A 19,832-nucleotide genomic window follows, 5' to 3' on the forward strand; every position below is an offset into this window, starting at 1 on the left:
AAATGCTGTTTACCTTCCCGTCACAGAGGTACCTATTTATCTGCTTGCACTGGCGTGCTTTTGAACTGCTAGGTTGGCAGAAGCTGGGACAGAGCGCCCTGCCGTGAGGATTCGAACCGCCAACCTTCTGATCGGCAAGCCCAAGAGGCGCAGTGATTTAGACCACAGCGCCACCCGCATCGTCTAGTACATCAGGGGTTGCCAACATTTTCAGACCTCAGGGCACATCTGGACTTTTGATCACTCACTTTGGATTTGGGTACAAGTCAGATCCAGTGTAAAGGCTGAAAGCGAAAGTGGGAAAGGGTGTCTGTTGCTTCCAGCTGCCTCCTTCAGCCCAGTGTGCTTTTCCAAGGAATGCAGGCTCACCACAGGGGCAGCAATTCTTTTCTTGAAGTCAGTCCAAATCCATGCCTATCCTGTCATGTCTTATGCAGTGAGGTATTTCGATGCACTTCCCCTCAAAACCAGCTTCAATTCGAATTAAGAATAATAATGAGTGACCTCACTGCGTTTCAAGCCGGCACAGCGTGCACAACTATCACGTGAGTGCAAAGGATGCTGGGACTTTGGTCAAGTTCTTGACAAGGCCGGTCGAGGCAGCATCTCTTGAAATTCTATTCCCGTTAGGACCCCTCCTTGCCTTTCATTTGACAATCTGGGCTCCAATCATAACCCTCGTAGCCCCATCAATCACTGTCTTCCCCGCCCCCACAATTCATTTAGTTCTTGGTCGTTGGCTCTGACTCTCGCCTGTCTAACTCAATTTTTAAATCTGACTGGCCTAGGGAAATGTCAATTAAAAATCGAAACACCATTCTTATTGGCTACTCTGGTAACACCTCACAAGCCGACAAGAAAGGTCTCTTGCCTTTCGCTGGGCTGGGCAACGTCAGAAACGTTCGCGCCCACCTTTTCACATCCTGGAGTTCCATTGGTTCAGGATCACGCTACTCAAAAAAACTGACACCTTCGGCTGCCGCTTTATTTGACGACAGCCGCCGCTTTTACTTCCCCGTTAGCCGCCTATAAACATCACGTGCGTTCGTCTTTGCAGGGTTAATTTCCGCTCTCGCTGGTGATTGGACAATCCTTGCCGGTTCTTCTTCCTGTTGGCTGGTGGGCTCTTTAAGCACGCCTCTCCCCCCGCCCTTTCCTACAAATACCTTAGCCAGCTCTGTCCCGATTGGTTGAGCTTCGCCGGCCTCCCGGCTAAGAAAACGGATTTCTGGTTTTGGTCTGTGTCTCTGATTGGCAAGTACTCCCCCGCCCTTCCTCATTTTGATCGACATCTCCTACTTCCCTTTAAGGATTGGCTGCGCACCATAGCCCGCTCTATTCGATTGGTTTGCCCTTCGAGGAACCCCGCCCTCATCTCCAGGCCCTCCCCACCCCTTTCTGTTCCACTTGTGCTCCATTTCAGTGATTGGCTAAAGTCTTTTTCCTCCTTGACTCTCATTGGCTGAACTCCGGCCTAGGCTGTCTGGAGATGCGCGCGCAGCCTGGGGTGGTTGCCTCTCCTACTGCTGCTGCTACTACCAGGGCAGGGGGGAGCGCGAGGCTCTGTGCTTCCTCCTTCTCCTTCCCCACCCTCCCCTTACCACATCTCAGGCTTTGGCTGGGTGACTAGGCCGCATTCCCCCCCTGTTGGGGGGGAGGGGGCCATTGTTGTTATGGAGACTGGTTCTGGGGACCCCCCATCACCCCCACCGAGGTATAATGCTCCTCACTCAGTGCTCCATGCCCTCAAGAAGGTGAGCCCGGCTCCTGGGGCTGTAGGGGTGCCTGCAGACAACATAACAGCTTCGCCCCTGGCAACAGACAATGCAGTAACAATGGAAGCCGTGGAAGCAGACCTGCCAACCAGCGCTACAACAGCAGCACCTTGCATTCCTACAGAAGCAACTTTAACCAAGATCACCGTAGAGATGTCTCTCATGGCTGTGGCCAACGATAACGGGACCATGGCCTTTCCTGCACAGGTGGCATCGGATGCCGTAGCTACGGACGTAATTCCAGTGGGCGACAAATCTTCCGCAGAGACGGTACCTGTGACCAATTCGGTGGATCCCGTGCCAGCTGTGGCAACAGTAAATGGAATGTCTGTAACGTCGTCTGATGATGTTGGGATGGTGTCGCCAGCTGTGGCTTTGCCTAAAGAGACCATGGTGAAATCTCTCCCGGTTCCACCAGAATCGCCCACAGTGGTAGTGGTAGCGCCTAGCCCCGCGACTCCTCCCGAGAAGACTCCACCGACCACGCCAGAGGGCTTGGCGCCTCACGATCTCTCCACTCCACAACTGCCCCAGGACATGGGTTCCCAGTCCAGTCTCGGAACCCCGGCACCCAGGGCTCCTCCAGCTCCTGACACATTGAGCTACTTGGATTCTGTCAGCCTCATGTCAGGCACCATGGAATCACTGCCCGGCTCTGGATTCCTTGATGATGCTAGCTCCCTGGGTTCAGATTCTGAGATCAATGGATTGGCATACCGCAGGACCGACAAATATGGCTTCCTAGGGGGCAGCCAATATGTTGGTTCAGTGTAAGTATTGGCACCAAGGTGATGAGTTTCCCATGCTGCGGGGAAGGGAGGGAGGGGAGATGTTAGTCTTTTATACAGGACAAACAAGTTCAGCAAGATATCCAGTGATGACCACAATTCCAACTCTGGCTAGGGTGCTGGGAAAAGAATATATGATGTTCTTCCCCAAGGGGGCGCAAGCTGTCATCTTGGAAAAGTTGGGTTATGGGGAGAATCCTAGGGATGAGAGGGATCCTTGCCCAGATTGGTACCCTGACAGCATAGGTATAACCTAAGGCATCGCTTGTCCATCAGACTTTGTGAATGGTATCTCACTAGTTTAGGGAGTGCTTGCTCTAATCTTTGACTTTTGGCGAATATGAGATTTTGGTTTTATTGGTTGACGTTTGGAACAGAATGTGCAGTCATTCCTCTTTAAGAAAAATCCTTATTTCCCCCCTCTAAACCTACTTCATCATCCTGTGCTTGGCATACAGCAAAGGAACAAAAAGCACTTTTTCCAAAGAGGTGAAATACGTGGATTCTTCTCTAGGCCAGGAGGACAGTGTGGAGTTCAGAGGCTTCCTGATGCTCTGTAAAACAGTTGTATGAATTGGGGTGGGCGGGCTGCTGATCATGACTGTTTTGGAACCGCCTTAATTGTCTTCCTAAACCCTAGAGCTATCTCTTCAGCATGATCCTTCAATTAGATCAAGTGACTCATTTCTCCATCCAAATATGACTGGGATTTAATCTCTGCCCATAACTCTGTTTTTTCTCTTCAGCTTGAATGTTACCCTCATTGGCCTGAAATTCAAACCATCTCTCTGGATGTGTTGTTTTACTGGAAGGATGCTACATGCTCTTTTGTTTTGTGACTGACCACCTTTCTTTCATGCATGCCAGTCAGTCTTTGTCCCAAACACGGGAAGTGTTGTTGTAACATTAGTCTCAGTAGTGTGAATTCAGACTATCACGTCTATTATATTTCAGTTGTGTATTACTCTATATACCTCAAAACCTTGGTTTGCCTCTTACTCCAGTTGCCAACTCCTCTAAATGGCCATTCCATGCATTTGTGGTGTGGTGGGAGACAAAGTTGCTAAGGGAATTTACTGTCCCAGGATGTGAGCAGGTCAAAGGTTAGACATTTTCATATAGGATCTCTACATCTGTATTTGCTAACTATAGCCAAAGGAAACAATCACCTGCTCACTTGTCAGTCTTCTAACAGTTAGGAGGGAATGAGATGATGAATTGACTGATTACTGCCCTGTTGTTTTCTGGCAGTGTTAGAAATTAGCCAGGTAGGCACTAGACATGTTTTGCAACTGACATGGGCCCAGTTGCGACCACATGGAGATCTCTGGATGCCAGGTTGGCGACTGACATCTCCATCTGGCTGGCCCCTCCACCTTTCTTAAGCAGCTAAGCAGAACAGCTTCTTTAATGCATTTATATCTTGCCTTTTTCTCCAAGGAGTACATAGTTCACCCACCTCCTCATTCAATCCCTATAACAACCCTGTGAGGTAGGTTAAGAGGCTGTGACTGGCCCTAGGTCACCTAGTAAGCTTCATTGATTGAGTGGGGTTTTGAACCCTGATCTTCCAGGTCCTAGCCCAAAACTCTTAACCATTACACTGCACTGACTTCCTAGAGTACTTCTGCTATTGGGCAGCTATATAAATTAAATAGGTAAATAAATATGGGGAAAGCAAAATGTCACTTAGAGAAGGGTATGAAATATTTTCCCTGAAGTTTGAATTTGTTTTATTTGATGTTTTAATGTGCCGTAAACCACTTTGAGATTTTCTCTTTAAAATATAAAGCTGGATAGAAATGAAATTAATAATAATACTAATAAACGTCTTTGGGGGGTGGGTGGGAATGGTGCCTAGACATACCATTGTGGCAACTGCAACCCAGGTTTAAGATGCCATTTGGCACTTAGCTTATATATCTGAGTTTCTTACACCGCTTCCTTGCTCCTCCTGGAGATGAGATGCAGGGATGGGTGGGCCACATTCAACTTACCCTGTGCGCTCTTAATTGTCTTCAGACTGTCAATAAAGTGTATACAGCTGTGGCTGTTGAAGGGATATTCTGGGAAGAGTGCTTGGCTTTTGTTTCCTTAACAGTACCATTCCCCCAGTCCTCAGTTACAAGCAGCTTCTTCTAAAAGCAGTTTGTCATCTACATGGGGCGAGGAAAGAGAGAGAGGGAATTAGTGCCCAGGTGATTTGTGCAGCGTGGACTGACCGACATGCTGTTGCTTTTGAAGAGCTTTTGAGTTGTTATCTATTGGAAGGTGTTCCTTTCCATGCCAGTGTATCACTCTACCCAGACTTGCTGCCTGTTCTGGCCCTGAAAAGCTGGGAGATTCTGGGTGGGTTCAAAAGCTGACCTTTCAGGACCTGTAACTGTACAGCGGCAGTTGTCTGTGGCCTTCAGTCATGCAGTTAAGCCCAGTGGAAGTTTGTCTCACATCCCTGGATTCCTGAGCATAGTAATGCCAAGTGCCACTGACTGATGGATGTCTAGGGAGGTCTTTTAGCTCAAAGACTTACCTAGGCCCCATATCAGGTGCCACTAAAGGGTGTGGAGGAGGGAGCATTGCCTCTCGCCGGTTGCCCTGGTTTCTACATGGGAGTGTGGAATAGTGTGTATGGTATGTGGAACATTGTGTATGTGTGTATTTAGAAAGTGACGTACCTGTAGTTACAGCCACTAACACAGGATTTGGCAGCCACCCCTAATCCTAAGAATTTTAATTTTCTTTTAAAGAGAAAGGAAGTCTGCTGAGCTCATGTTTGATGAGGAAAACCTCATTGGGTGCCAGCCCTCTTCTCGCCTGCTACTTTTCAGCATGATATTAGACTTCCCACAAGCATCTGTTTGGCCACTATGAGAATAGGACGCTGAACTAGAGGAGCCTTTGGCCAGATCCTTTTTTACATAGCACCTAAGGCCCTTTGTTTCCAATAGCTGGCTGGTCAAATACCCCCAGAGGGCAAGGTAGTGCTGACAGCTTTCTCCCTATTGTTTGTCTCTAGCAATTGGAAGTATTCACTTTCTGAAAACGGGGGTTCTGTTGTAAGCTGTCTAATCGCTGGAATTTCCAGCAATGTGTTGGATCCATTTTTAAAGTCCTCTTACAAGATGCAAGGAAGAAACAGGTCCCAGTTTTGCCCACAAGAAAAGTTAGATGCAAATTAAATATGAAAACTAGTTTATGCTGGCAGTCCTAATTTGCAGGATTGATTTCAGTTGTGGAATGCCCTTTTTAGTTGATAGTTCTGACAAGTGCAAATTCCTGCTGGTTTTGCAGTCTGCTGACAGTCAGCTTGTTCGTTTGCAGAATATGAGTTCCTAACCAGGCATGTCTGTGTGAAGGATTAGTGGGGTGTTGTTTTGTTTCAGCTGGCGAATGCATGTGGGTGGCAGCAGCCTGGGGGGTTGCTTTCTTTGCTTGGCGGGTGTGGGACCAATTGCCTGAAGTTTCTCTTATTGGATGCGGATAAGCTGCTGTTCCTGCTCAGCCATCTGTACCACCTTCTGTCATCTTTTGGCCGATGCTGGAACCTGTAAGGAAAGCCAGTTATTGAGGAAGAACGACTGACAAAGTAAACAGCAGTCAATAGAAACAGAACTGTAGGTATCGGCAGCCAACAGAGTTAGAGCAGGAAAAAATGGAACCTGAGATATTGGGAGCTGAGCCGAGCCTGTATTCAGGATTTGTTGTTTTGTGTTTGGTTTTCTTCCCTGCCTTATCCACATTGGTTAAAATATATCTCTTTTGATTTGTCTTAGGCTATGAAATGCAGGTTCCTCTAGCGGATTTTGGGGCGAAGTAGAGCTTTTGACTCATGGCTTGAGTCCTGGGTGTGTAGGCAGCTCTGGTTCAAACTGCTGCTCAGCCACAACGCTCCCCTGGGTGACCTTGAACAAGTCACTCACACAATTGTTGTGAAGCTCAAATAAACCCCACATGTGCTGCTCTAAGTTGCATGGAAGGAAGACCAGGATAGAAATGGGGCATGGGGCTAAGCCTACGTCTGCACCCACCCCAATGCGCTGTAGGAAGTGAGTGGAGGTCCCTGGTTTCTCTGTGCATGGGCTAAAGCCTTATAGTGCTGGAGTCTTGTAGGTTGCCTTGCAGAGAAGTGGAGCCCCACAAAAGCACCAGCCACTGGTTTCCTCCGATGGGTGTGGCCGTGGGAGAAAACTGCTGTTCCTTCCCCACCAAACTCCTTCCCTGGCTTTTTTCAATTAAGCAGCCCCACCACTTCCTGTTTGGCAAACCACACTTCCTGTTTCTCGCTGGGTTCTGTTAAAGGGAGCCCTGCCCAGATCCTTCTGTATGTTCGCCTTCCCTAAGGCCTCTTGGCTGAAACTGATGCGGGGTAAGGGGTGGAAGCCTCTTGGCTGAAACTGATGCGGGGTAAGGGGTGGAAATTAGGCACCTCACTCTTCTCGCCCCCCCCCCCTAAAAGGACAAGCTTGAGTTGTCTTTTTTTCTTTCTTTATTTATTTTGTGTGTTTATATTTTGAAAATGTATTTTAAAAAAAGAGAACAAGCTTGAATTGCCTGTTAACTGTGAATCACATCACGACTAGCTGAAGGGCTTCTTACTTTCATTCATGCTTATTGGAGTTCTCCCCGGATACTCTTTGAAGTTTTCTTTTGTGGGGGAGGAGCGAGTAAAGCTGAATACATTGTGAATCTTGCATGTGCTTGTAGTCATGTAGTGCACGGTTGGTGAGCCCGGAGGCAGGAATGGATAGTGGGAAACCACAGACACTCTGACTGGAACCTTACCCTGTAACATTTTCTCAGGTTACGCAGGAGGAAACTGCTCCATTTCTCAATGCCCTCCCACCATCTCCTTGGTGGCCACAAACCAAGAGCAATGAGTTTGACGGAAGGAAAGCTCAGTCTAGGATTTTCCCATGTGTTGAGTAGAAATTAACAAAGATGGTATGTTTAGGGTAACAAGTAGAGGGTGGCTGGCTCAGAAAGTGTTTGTTACCTGCCTGGGGGGGGGGGCTTGTCCTGCCAATCCCTTTTCCTAGAAGGGTCTGGAAGAGGGGGACTCGCAGGGACCATGAAGCTGGGGAGCAAGAGAAGGACACTGGGCTGGGGGAGTTTGGTGCCGTCCCAGTGGTCCCACCTCCCCAGTGCAGCTGCATAATCTGCATTTTCCAAAAAAGGAATTTGTAGTTGTGTCCTTTTGAAAGTTCAGAAGCTGGCCAAGAGGCTGAGGGTACCAGTATATTGCATAGCCCTTTAGCTCTTTCCATGAATGTTGTGTACTTCTTGCAAAATGAGCATAATAGGCATGTATGAAACTCACTTGGCACTGAGTAGAACTGACAACCTTTTTCTCCCTTGCTCAGTATCTGCTTCCTTATCCTTTCTTCTTCTTCTTTCCCTGCAGTGAAAGTGCCATCCCAGTAGACGTGGCCAGACAGAGGGAACTCAAATGGCTGGACATGTTTTCCCACTGGGACAAATGGCTGTCACGCAGATTCCAAAAGGTAAGCAGGGATCAGCTTCTGAGTACCACCTTCCCGACTGTGTAGAAGGAAAGACTCCAGCTGGGATCTGAGCTTCCCTTTCTTACTGAATTTATTAATTCCTCCATCTCATTTGCAGGTGAAATTGCGCTGCCGGAAGGGGATCCCCTCTTCTCTCCGTGCCAAAGCATGGCAACTTCTCTCAAACAGCAAGGAGCTTCTGGATCAAAATCCAGGGAAATTTGAGGTATTTCCAAATACCTTGCCTTGGCTGCTATGCTGATGGGAGGGTGACGTCAGGCTCTCTGTTGGGAAAAGAAGAGAGAACAAGTTTTCAGCCTTTCTCCCTCTCCATTTTGTTTTGTTTCTTGTCTGCTTTTTTTCTTAGGAATTGGAACGCCAGCCTGGAGATCCCAAATGGCTAGATGTGATTGAAAAAGACCTGCACAGGCAATTCCCTTTCCACGAGATGTTTGCAGCTCGGGGAGGCCACGGGTGAGAGAACGGAAGACGGGTGGCAGGGAATGGTTTTGCTACATTGGCCAGAATGAGTGTCATCTAGGTTTGGGAGGTCTCCATGCTTCTCTTGTGCACCTCTGACTCTTAGGATTGCACTTCCACCCTGTGTACTTGAACAATTTGCCCTCTAAGGAGCCTTAGAGGTGTTTCTTTATCCCTTCCTCTCCAGCTCCCTGTGCTGGGTGCAGATGATGAGAGTTGTAGCCCACCAGGTTGGGAAAGACTGTCAGCACTCACTCAGGTTCCAGCATTCTTCCTTCTCCTGCATCCCTTCCATCTCCTACCCGAAGTAGCACAGCCCATTGGTAGTCAGACACTCATGACTTCCACCTCTCCTTTGCCTGTCCCAGGAGCATTACAGCCTGTGCTTTGGAAACCTTGAGCCTCCATTGGAGGCCCAGCCTTTATTTGTGGCCTAGTCTTGGGTTAGCAATGGCACTGCCTAGAGGCCAAAGACCTACGTCACACCTTCCAACCCTTCCCTGAGCCTACTGGGTCCCATTTTGAATCTGATGCCCCTTCAAGGCTAGGAGAGGGGTTCTGGATCCCTGGTCATCACCCTTCTCTTCCGTCACAGGCAGCAGGACCTCTACCGCATTCTGAAGGCCTACACCATCTACCGGCCAGAAGAAGGCTACTGCCAGGCACAGGCCCCAGTGGCCGCGGTTTTGCTGATGCATATGCCTGCAGAGGTGAGGAGCTCCTTCATGACATTGTGTGGCAGAGGGAGGGACAGCGGACACCTTGAGAATGTGGGTTCTCTGAAAAAAGAAAAGAATGGGATGTGGTGGATGAGGTTTGGGAGGAGCTGAAGTTTGTATATGCTGGGAAGAATCATCAGCAGGAAAAGTGGGAGGGTGGAGAGCATCCTGACTCCAAAACTCTTGGGTTCTTGGTGTTGGTAATGAGAGGGTCTTTTACACCAGGCCTACCCAGTGGTTCCTTCTCTGCTAGAAACTGTTCTTTGTGCTGCTGAAGCAGTGGGCAGGGGGAGCCGGCACCTTGCTCCATGCTCTCAGGGACACCTAAGAAGAGCCCTGCTTGGTCAGACCAGAGGCTCGTCTAGCCCAGCGTGCTGTTCTTAGCTGCAGCCTTTTTTCTATATGACACTGAGCATGTGCAGTGGGTTTGTTTTTTTAAATTGATTATTACATTCACATCCCTTCTTTTCCCCAAGGAGCTCAGGCTGATGGGCAGGCTTCCCCCCACTCCTCGTTTTATCCTCACAACAAGTAGGCTAGGCCGAGAGCTGATGACTGCCAGGCCGAGGTCACCCGGCTGTGTAGGGATTTGAACCCTGGTCTCCCAGGTCCTTGCGCAGCATTTTAATCACCAAACCAAACAGATGTCTCAGAGCCTCCAAACTCAAATTCTAGTATTACAACAATCTTTATGACTGCGCATGGGCCCTCAAGACATGTCTACCAGGAGATAAGAGTCTGTTGGGCACTCTCTCCTCAACCCTCTCTCTCTCTCTCTGGCAACCTGCCACTTTTCAGCCCTGTTCCTTAGTCTCAGGCCAGTTCTCAACACCCTTAGCTGCAAACATTGCCCAATGTAGAACTATAGCCATGGTATTTCAGCAGAATTTATAAGGCCCACAGCAATCCATCGGTGGTGCCATGACTCCACTGGAAGTCAAGGGCTGTAGCTCAGCAGCTGAGCATCTGCTTTGCATGCAGAAGGTCGCAGGTTCAATCCTTGACTCCTCAAGGTAGGCCTGGGAAATATTCCCTTCCTGCAGCCATGAAGAGCCACTGCCGGTCAGCATAGATAATGCTATGCTAGATAGACCAATGTAATAATGCAACTTCCTTTGTTCTTCTTTTTGGACGTTGGTTGCTTGTGTGCCAACTGCACAGCACTGCAAAGGAAATATGGCAGCCAGAACAGAGGAGGTAACTCTCTGGTCTGTCCTTCCTGAATGCACTAGTAGGGGTTTATTGCAAGCAATTGGGCTGTGAACTAGTGGAAGGACTGCTTTAGCCTGGAGGGTATGACTGCCCAGATTATCAGTGTTGAGAGTTTCTGTTTCTCTGTCTCTTCAGCAAGCTTTCTGGTGCCTGGTGCAAATCTGTGAGAAATACCTCCCTGGCTATTACAGCGCTGGACTGGTGAGTATGGCTGTGGTCCTGTGAGGAAGGGCAGTAGGCCCCGGGCATTTCCACAGGGCTTCTTTATGGGGAAATGTCTTCTGCACTCTTCAAAAAAACACTCTAATGAATAGACGTTTCCTCCCACTACTACTTCATTGCTTAGCAGTGTCCTGCAAGAACTGCCCAGTATCTTCCTATGCTCTGCTTTTCTGGAGAGGAATGAGACTTGCCCTCCTGGGAAAGGACGGGAGGCTTGTAGTCTGGTAACATGCAGCAGCAGCAGCAGCAGCAGCAGCAGCGACACACATAATTATACACCTGGCTGCTCTTTCCTCACTTTCATTTCTCTGTTAGGGCCAGTTATTGGACTAGCTTTTTAAAAGGTTTGTTTTCCAACCTGTTTCACTTCTCCCTTCATCCTCCCTCCAGTCAGACCTGGAAACTTGCCCTCCCACCCCCTGCCACCACGGATGACTGGTCCGGAGAGTGAGCTGGCCTTGGGCTCAAGTTGCCGACTTCTTCTTTTCCCAGCCCATAATGGGCTGAATTATAATTATAACTGGGCAGTGAGTGCCGTTTTAGAAGAGGCGTTCCCTTCAATGGTGGAAATACGACTTCTGTGATCTTGCCTGTCGTGATGTGTGTGCATCCTCTCGAAACAAAGGAAAGATGCCCTTTCCCCTTTGGAACTGTTTTTTAAAAAATTTTATTCAGCTGCATATATATGCAGGGATAGTTGCTTTTTAAAAATGTGTGCAATTAAGCGACACATTTCTTTAAACCAGGTGGCTGCTTAAAAGTGGGCCCACAGTGGAAAAAATATCAGGGTAAAAGAGAGTTAAAAGTGAATTAAATCAAGTCAACCTTTCATATGAACAACAGAGCTAAAGAGAGGAATCAGTGGCTAACTGTATGTATGTTACCCCATCCCACTAGAGCAGGGGTGACTAACCCCAGGTGCTCTGGCTTGCTGTTGGACTACATCTCCCATCTCTTCTGACCATTGGCCATGTTGACTGGTGCTGATGGGAACTGGATCTCCAACAGCATCTGGGGGGCCAAAGATTCCCCATCCCTGTTTTATATGGACAGAGACTGTGCCTTGAAGCAACTGCCAAGCAGGCAAAAATCAACAGACTTGGTGGCAGAACACCTTCTCTCCCAGGTACAATCCCCTGGTATCTCCAGGTGGGGCTGGGAGGAACCCCTGCTTGAATCCTGGCAACTTACTGTAGGCAGTACTAAGCCAGATGGGCTCATGTAAAGGCAGCTTCCTATGTTCGTTTCATGCTGGGGGAAGCTTTATTTCTGCCTTTATTTCTGCCATTAGTCACAGAACCTTTATCCATTAAAAAGATGGCAATTCAGCCTTAAGCTGTGGTCCGTGGGACCACTTCAGGCCTGCCTAGGTACTGTCTCTGACTTTCCTGTCCCTCTGTATTTCTCTTTTGCTCTCAGAACTGACAACTACTTTCAGGGTCTGAAATCAGGCTTCTCAAGCTGCTTTTTAGCTTCTTTGTTCTCCCATGTGTGTTGAATCAAAGGTGAACTGTTCCAGAAGCTCTGCAGACATCATCTTGGTAGTCAAGATAATCCCGCAAATAATTGGTAGTTGTTGTAGCAGCAGTGAGCTCATATACAGAGGTGCCTCGCAAGACGAAATTAATTCGTTCTGCGAGTTTTTCCGTCTTGCGAATTTTTCGTCTTGCGAAGCACGGATTCCAATAGGAATGCATAGAAAATAAAAAGGAGACAAACTTGCAAGATGTTTTCGTCTTGCGAAGCAAGCCCATAGGGAAATTTGTCTTGCGAAGCAACTCAAAAAACGAAAAACTCTTTCGTCTTGCGGGTTTTTCGTCTTACGAGGCATTCGTCTTGCGAGGTACCACTGTACGTATATATTCATTTGCTTTGATACAGGCTAATTGGCTTCATTATCTGTGGGCTTGGGGTTCTGGGTTCTGAGCCCAGAAAGGGGAACTGTCTGTGAGATTTTGGTATTTGCCATGATGGAGCCACGATGGGAAGTCATGGCCAGAGTGACAAATGCTGCTTTGTGTATAAAGGTTGTATAAACCATTGCTTGGGTGTGGACAAGCCATCTCCTTCCTGCCGTGTCTGCATCTGTAAAGGCTGGGAGACCTGACTAGCTGATTTGCTGAAGTCTACACCTTTTATTAAAGCACTCTGGGATCTTTTACATCCTTCTTTGGTATTCCTCAGGGTGGATTTGATTTAAGTCAAATCGATTTATAGCACGATTTAAATCACTAGTCAGTAAGCTTTGATTTAAATCTCTAGTTAGTAAGACTTGATTTAAATCACATTTTTTTTACAAAAAGACTCATTCTTGCTGGTATGATCTTAATATTTACAACCAGATGAAGGTTTCATTTTTGGAATAATAAATTTTCAGAGTAGTTTTTTACAGTTATATCAAAAATTACTGATTTGGTTATACTATTAGAAATACGTTGACAGATAATTATGAAATTATTGTGAGGTTTAATAAATTAACTGGTTATATTTGGACAACTTTTCTGCTGCACTTTATTAGAAGAAGAAAATCATTTCCTTAATAACAATTTAAACATTTTTTTTACTAAACAATAACATTATAGCATAAGTATCCATGTTTGTTAACTGATGTGGTTAAACGGTTTTTTAAAAAAACCACCCACCTTAGACTGAGTTTTAGCACGCATGAAAAACTTAAAACAAATCCTTATTGCCTGATGAATAGCCTCTGGACTCTAATGTAACTTAAATAGAAAACTATCTTTAGAAAGATTTTTCCTCCAAAAGCAATTAATTTTAAAAATCCAATTTAAATAAATTTAAATTTAAAAAATCCAATTTAAATAACCCCCCCCCCATGATTTTCAATTATTTTTATCCACCTTGATATTCCTGCACCCAACCACTCCCACAGGCCCTCCTTTGGGCTGGCACAGCAAGATACAGTTAAAAGGAGAAAGGTGAAAGTAGTGGGGAGGGGAAATACAGGGTTGGTGATTCCCCTTCCTCCCAGTGCTCCTCTCATCCCAGAGGTTTCTTGTGCTTCCTGCGCAGGAGGCGATTCAGCTGGACGGGGAGATCTTCTTTGCCCTGCTGCGGCGAGCGTCTCCCATTGCCTACCGCCACCTGAAAAGGTACAAGGTCGACCCCATCTTGTACATGACGGAGTGGTTCATGTGCATCTTCTCCCGGACCTTGCCCTGGTGCTCTGTGCTGCGCGTCTGGGACATGTTCTTCTGTGAAGGTGAGGCTCCTTCCTTGGTCCCCAACCGCTTTCTCTCTGCCAGGCCTTGGGTGTCTTGATTACATAGTGTCTGCATCCCACCCCCGTTACACCAGTCAGGAGGGAAAGATACAAGAACAACGGCACTTTCTGCTATAAATTGGATTCTCTCCTTTGGCTTTTCTTTTGCACTTCCTTTCCATCACTGAACTCCTGAGCCCTTGCTTACTTGGTTGTTACAAACTCCACTTGTGTAGTCTCCTTTTTTAAAACGCTTATCACCATCTCGCAGAGGATGATGGGATTCCTCCAGATTCCTCTGCGGCCCTCCAGATGTTTTGGGACTACAACTCCCATCATCCCTAGCTAACAGGACCAGTGGTCAAGGATGATGGGAATTGTAGTCCCAAAGCATCTGGAAGGCCGAGTTTGGGAGTGCATGTCATACGATGTGTCATGCTCCTTCCTCCCCCCACACCCCCAACCCCTGAGTGATTCTTCTCTCGCACTTGCAGGGGTGAAGATAATCTTCCGTGTGGGCCTAGTGCTGCTCCGGAACACGCTGGGCTCAGTAGACAAGCTGCGCTCCTGCCAAGGCATGTACGAGACGATGGAGAAACTAAGGAACCTGCCTGTTGATACCATGCAAGAGAACTTCCTTGTCCAGGAGGTGAGAAACAGGTCGTAAGGGCAGAGTTCTAAGCGGAGAACAAGGAGCCTTGGATTCTGCACCAAGGATGAGTTACTGCATGATATCCGTCAGGCAGAAAGCCAGTTGGGAAAGTAGTCAGGATGCACAGGGCAGGGGAAGGCAGAAGGCAGATTGGGGTCAATTGTTTGATTTCTAGATGATCTGCAAATCTGCCCTCCTCTGGTGTAGAGAATGCAAATTATCAAAGGGATATCAGATTTAAAGAAGGGACGATCCACAGTGTCCATATTTATTCAAATAAACATGAACTGAAGATACAAATGCACTCAAAATCCTAAAGTAAGATAATTGAGGAAGGGAGCTTAAATGAGCTAATAAAAGTAGACTGTCTCCAGATTTGGTGGAAAGTGCTGTAAGAAATCTGCTAATCACATGCTTCCAGTGACAAATTACATGGAGTTCAGGTATTTGGGAGGGTGGGAAGGCTGCTTCTCCCTCAACTTTTAAAATGGTTTTGTTTCCCCCCCCCCCCCACACACACACTACCAAAATCTGCCTGGGCAGGCTGTGAGCTGGAAGTGGAGGAAGGGCAAACGGGGAGGTTCTGCCTAACCCTTCCCCTTCATGTTTGTCAGTACCTAATCGCCCTCCACCAGGCCCTTTTTCGCCTGCACGTGGGTGAAGTCCCGGATCCTGGAATCCCCCCAAATGCAGATTATAAAGTGGCATGGTGGAAGTTGATTGGACCACAGCGGAAAAGGTTAAGCAGCCTTCCTCTGCTTGCCCAGGCTGATTTGAAAGTGAGAGAGAGAGAAACCACAGAGGGAAGAAACCAGGAACTCCACATGGCAAGTGGTTTCCATTGCAGCTGTGACGTAGCCTTGCCCAGGCCCTGCCTTTGTTTTGTGTGGGCCGGGAGATGTTACACCTACGAGGGGGCTGCTGAGACCGGGGTGGAAGTGTGGCGGACATTGGTGAAAGATGCCACGTGGCTATTCCTCTTGTGCTTCTTTTGTCCGTCCCCCGTCCGCCCCTTGCCCAGGTGATTAACCTCCCGGTGACGGAAGCCCTTGTGGAGCGGGAGAACGCCACACAGCTGAAGAAATGGCGGGAGACGCGGGGAGAGCTCCAGTACAAGCCCTCCCGCCGGTTGCATGGCTCGCGGGCCATCCACGAGGAAAGCCACCGCATGAACCCGCCCTTGAGCGCCAGCGCCAGCCTTTTGAGCCTCACCGGATTGCGGCAGAGGGTTGCCATTGGCAGTACCAGCGGCCCCTCCTTCTCCCCAGCGCACACGGTGGGCTCCTTGGCCGTGTCGGCTGTCCCCACTCCGGCTCCTCCCGCCGCCCAGAGCCAGGTGGTGGTGTCCGAAGGCCTCCACCCGGCCTTGCCGTCCCCGACCGGGAACAACATGCCGCTCGGAGGGCCCCCCAGAAAAGCGGGCGGCAGCAGCAAGGAGGAGAGGCGGAAAGAGAAGGAGCGCGAGAGGCAGGAGAAGCTGGAGAAGGAGCGGCAGAAGCAGGAGAAGGAGCGTGAGCGGAAGCTGCAGAAGGAACGGGAGAAGCAGGAGAAGGAGCGGGAGAAGAAGCAGCAGAGGGAGCGAGCCAAAGAGGAGGCCAAGCTAAAGAAGGAGAGGAAGTTGTCGTTGAGGAAAAAGGAACCCAAGTCAGCCCCTCCGCCGCCCGCTGAGGAGGGGAAGGAGGGGGGAACCTCAGGGGCGTCCGTGGTACAAAGCACACACTTTTGAGTAGGGCTGGGGGGCCACATGGGCCCCGACGACTCCCTCCCGTCAGCCAAGGACCAAGGTGGTGGCTGCCACCCAGAGACTTGTTGTGGTAGGGGGACCCAGAGGGCAGGAGGAGCTGTGCCAAGGCGAGGGATAGCTGCCATGCACTGAACCACACAACTTAGGGCCGCGGTTGGGTAGTGGAATATTTAACGGAGGTCCATGTTTTTACCTCCCTTTGCGTGCCTGAGGTGGATGTGGCTCCCTTCCCCCTCCCTTTCCCCTCTCTTTCATGAATAGGGCCAAAACAAGATGGCGGCTGTGCTCTGCGTGGCTACGGAAAATGGCCGCCCGCTGCTGTTTTTGTCGCAACCGACAGGAGCAGCTGCATCACTCCGCTCCCCTACCGAAAGGTTGGGAATCTTAACCGAGGAGGTAACCATATTATTAATAATAATAACTCCTGACACCCCAATTTCAAGTACTGTATATAGAATCCTCTCTCCTTAAAGCTATTTAACCACTCCAGGCTTACAAAACCACCTCCAGAGAGGCTGGTTTCGAGAACAAGGTATTGTCTTCCCACCAATATATTAACAAATGTTTCTTCCATTGTGGGTTGGCCCTCATAACATTGCTATATATATATATTTCCCTCGGCTCCACCCCAGACTTGACTGTCTCCCATATAAGAAATCCCTCCTTCCTTTGGCTACCTGGCCCCCATGCATGGTTACCCACAGGCTACAATAGTTGCCTTATTTGCTGGCGGTGTCTCTATTCTTTGAAAGCCGCATGGCAGCCTGAAATTTAATCATGGTGGCTTTAGCCCACATGGGTCTGCAGCAAAGAGGAAAGCTGAACCTGTTGGATTGCTCCCTCGCATACCGTGAATTGAGACAGGAAGCCTTTCTGTGAATGCGAGTCTGAGTGTGTGTATGTGTACGTGTATTGGGGGTGGGGATCTGGCTACCCTGCTACCCAGAAACTCAGCCATTTGGCTGCTCCTATGCAAAGATTTCTTAGCAGTGGTCAGGAAAAAAAAAGTTGGTGCCTATATGTGTCTGTTGAGATTTCTTGAGCAGAAAGGAGAAAAGAGATTGGAGCAGAGAGGGGGCCGTATGTTGAGATTCCCCCTTCCCCCTTTGGTGATATGCACTTGAGAAAGGTTTTTGCTCTTCAGCAATTTCTTGTCCTTCAGTATTTACCTTCTGGCACAAACATTCCCATTTGCTGCCTCCAGACAGTGAGGGAAGCAGCCAGGTTTCTAGGGAGCTTCTGCCAACAAGGTGGGGGACGGGACTGTGTTGTACACTGTTCCTCTCCAAGCACCGGTACCCATATCAGTCCTTTAACAACATATTTGGAAATCTTTGCCCTTGTTTTATTAGCATACACCCAGCACCAGTCATTTGCTGGATACAAAGGACGCGTCTCCACAACACGTTTAATCCAGTGGACCATTAGTTTTGACTTCTCTGGGCTCTCTTGAAGAGCCCTTTCCCAAGTTCCCAGGTGTTTGGTATGAAAACTCCCATGATCCCCAGCCCAGCATGGCAGTCAGAGGCGGTACAGTACCCTAACATTTATCGAGAGACCAGCAGCAGGAAGAAGGCTGGTCTAGGGTCAGGTAAAGGAATTGTCATTTGGGGAACAGGCTGAGAATGCTTTCATATTTTCAACCCCCACAGTCCCTTCATAAAATTTGAGGCACGGCGGTTTAAAACAGGTTTTAAAATGCTTTTAGTTGGTTAATATAGTACATGCCCCCAAGTTGCATGCTTTATTCCTCTGTCCCTCAGCGGAAAGCAAATTGGTTCCTTTAAAATACTGTAACTCGAATGATTTTTCTCGATGTGTTTTCGTTATGCAACCACAAACCCTTTTAACGTCCCTACACACTGGCATTAGCTAGCTAGGCCTTCCTTTGATAGCGGTGCACAACGCAGCCGGTCAGATCCTTGGCTTTTATTCCATGCAGCTTAGCAAGACCTGGGATGCGGATATCTACAGTACCTTAGCAGAGCCTGTGCGGGTCAGAATTTTAGAAATGTTGTGGGAAGAAGGGTCTCTGCAACAGGGAGAGAGAACTCTTGCTGCCTTGGAGGTCGGGCTGGGTTGGAAGTGGACTGAATGGATTTGGGCAACTTTGGACTTGTGCATCTTCATAACTCCCTGTTGCCCCTTCTGCTTTCGCCTTCCGCAGCATCGCTCTCCGCCTTAGGTCACATTTTTCTGCAGTTGTGAATAGCTTGAAAATCATGAGCCTGTTTCAGAATCTCACTTCCCAGAACACGCCTGCCCTAAATGGCAGCTTCTAGACTCCACGATCCCATCTACAAGCCAGCGAAAAAGCTCCATTAGTCCATCCTCATTTCTGTATATAACTTTTCTCTATAACACATATATTATATATATGTTTCAGTATTGTAATTATGTATACAGAACCTTGAGGTTATTTTTTTTTTGACCTTGTGCTCTTATTTAATGGGACAGACACTGGAAAAATTAGGAATTCATTTTCTCCCCTTGCCTTTTAATTTTTTATTAGTTTTTTTTTTACCACCACTGCTAATCAGGAAGAGAAGAAAATTGGAAGTTTACAGCTGACATCTCTTTAATGTCCTCCTTGTTAATAATGTCTTTCTTTTTGTTCGTGCCTCGTTCTTACTGGATTTTCCCCTCATTGCTTTGTTTAAAAATGTTAACGAAACAAAATGACAGTCCAGTTTGTCAAGCGTCTTCATTGATTTTTGATGGTTTGGGCTGTCTTCGGGGGATTAGAGTATCTGCATCCTTGGAGTAGGGGGAAAGTTTTCTTTGCTGAAGGGTACATGCAGTGTGTGGGTGCTACCTGTGAATCTGATTTAATTCCTGCCTAAACACAGAGCTTCACATTTATCTCTGTTGAAATTTCATTCTGTGAGTTTTGGCCCAGGTCTCAAGATAATCTCTGTCTTCTAGGGCATTGGTTATCTCTCACAGTTTAGTGTCATCTGCAGATTTAATGAGTACCTCCCCCTCCCCCAGCGTTCATCAAATCATTTATTGTTGAACAACACTGGGCCCAAACACAACTGTATAGCACCCAGCTTGTCACTTTGGCTCCATCTGAACTATACGTTTAAAGCAGTGCCATACAGCTTTAAAAAGTCATGTCTTCCTCACAAAGAATTCTGGAACTTGTAGTCTGGTAAGGATACTGAGAATTTTTAAGAGGTCCCTATTCCCCTCACAGAGCTACCATTCTCACAGTGGTTTAATGACCAACCCCTTTTCCCAGGGGACTCTGGGAATTGTAGCTCTGTGAGGGGAATAGGGGTCTTCTAACAACTCTCATTATGCTAAAACAAACTACAGGATCCTTTGAGGAGAAGAGAGGACTCTTTGAAGTGATATCACCATAGTACTTAAAAGATAAGTGCAGATAGGACATTTTCTCTTTAAGGTTGACCAGGAGCCACTGATGAGCACTCCTTGGATGCAATCCCTCACTAGCTACAACTCATGTCATGGTAGCGCCATCTAGCCCACATTTTACTAGCTTGCCAACAT

At 47.9% G+C, this 19,832-nt stretch overlaps 1 protein-coding gene across 1 annotated transcript; it reads left to right on the plus strand.

Moving 5' to 3' along the window:
• The first annotated feature begins 1,500 nt into the window (after nt 1–1,500).
• Nucleotides 1,501–19,000, plus strand: TBC1D10B (TBC1 domain family member 10B). Its single transcript, XM_081884742.1, has 9 exons — nt 1,501–2,545; nt 7,965–8,064; nt 8,183–8,290; nt 8,432–8,538; nt 9,140–9,254; nt 10,611–10,676; nt 13,731–13,920; nt 14,415–14,569; nt 15,594–19,000. Exons 1-9 carry the CDS (start codon nt 1,674–1,676, stop codon nt 16,296–16,298), a joined length of 2,418 nt encoding a protein of 805 aa, XP_081740868.1. The 5' UTR covers nt 1,501–1,673; the 3' UTR covers nt 16,299–19,000.
• The last annotated feature ends 832 nt before the right edge of the window (nt 19,001–19,832 follow it).

Source organism: Podarcis melisellensis, assembly GCF_964234715.1.
Source record: "Podarcis melisellensis genome assembly, chromosome: 13".
Lineage (NCBI taxonomy): Eukaryota > Metazoa > Chordata > Lepidosauria > Squamata > Lacertidae > Podarcis > Podarcis melisellensis.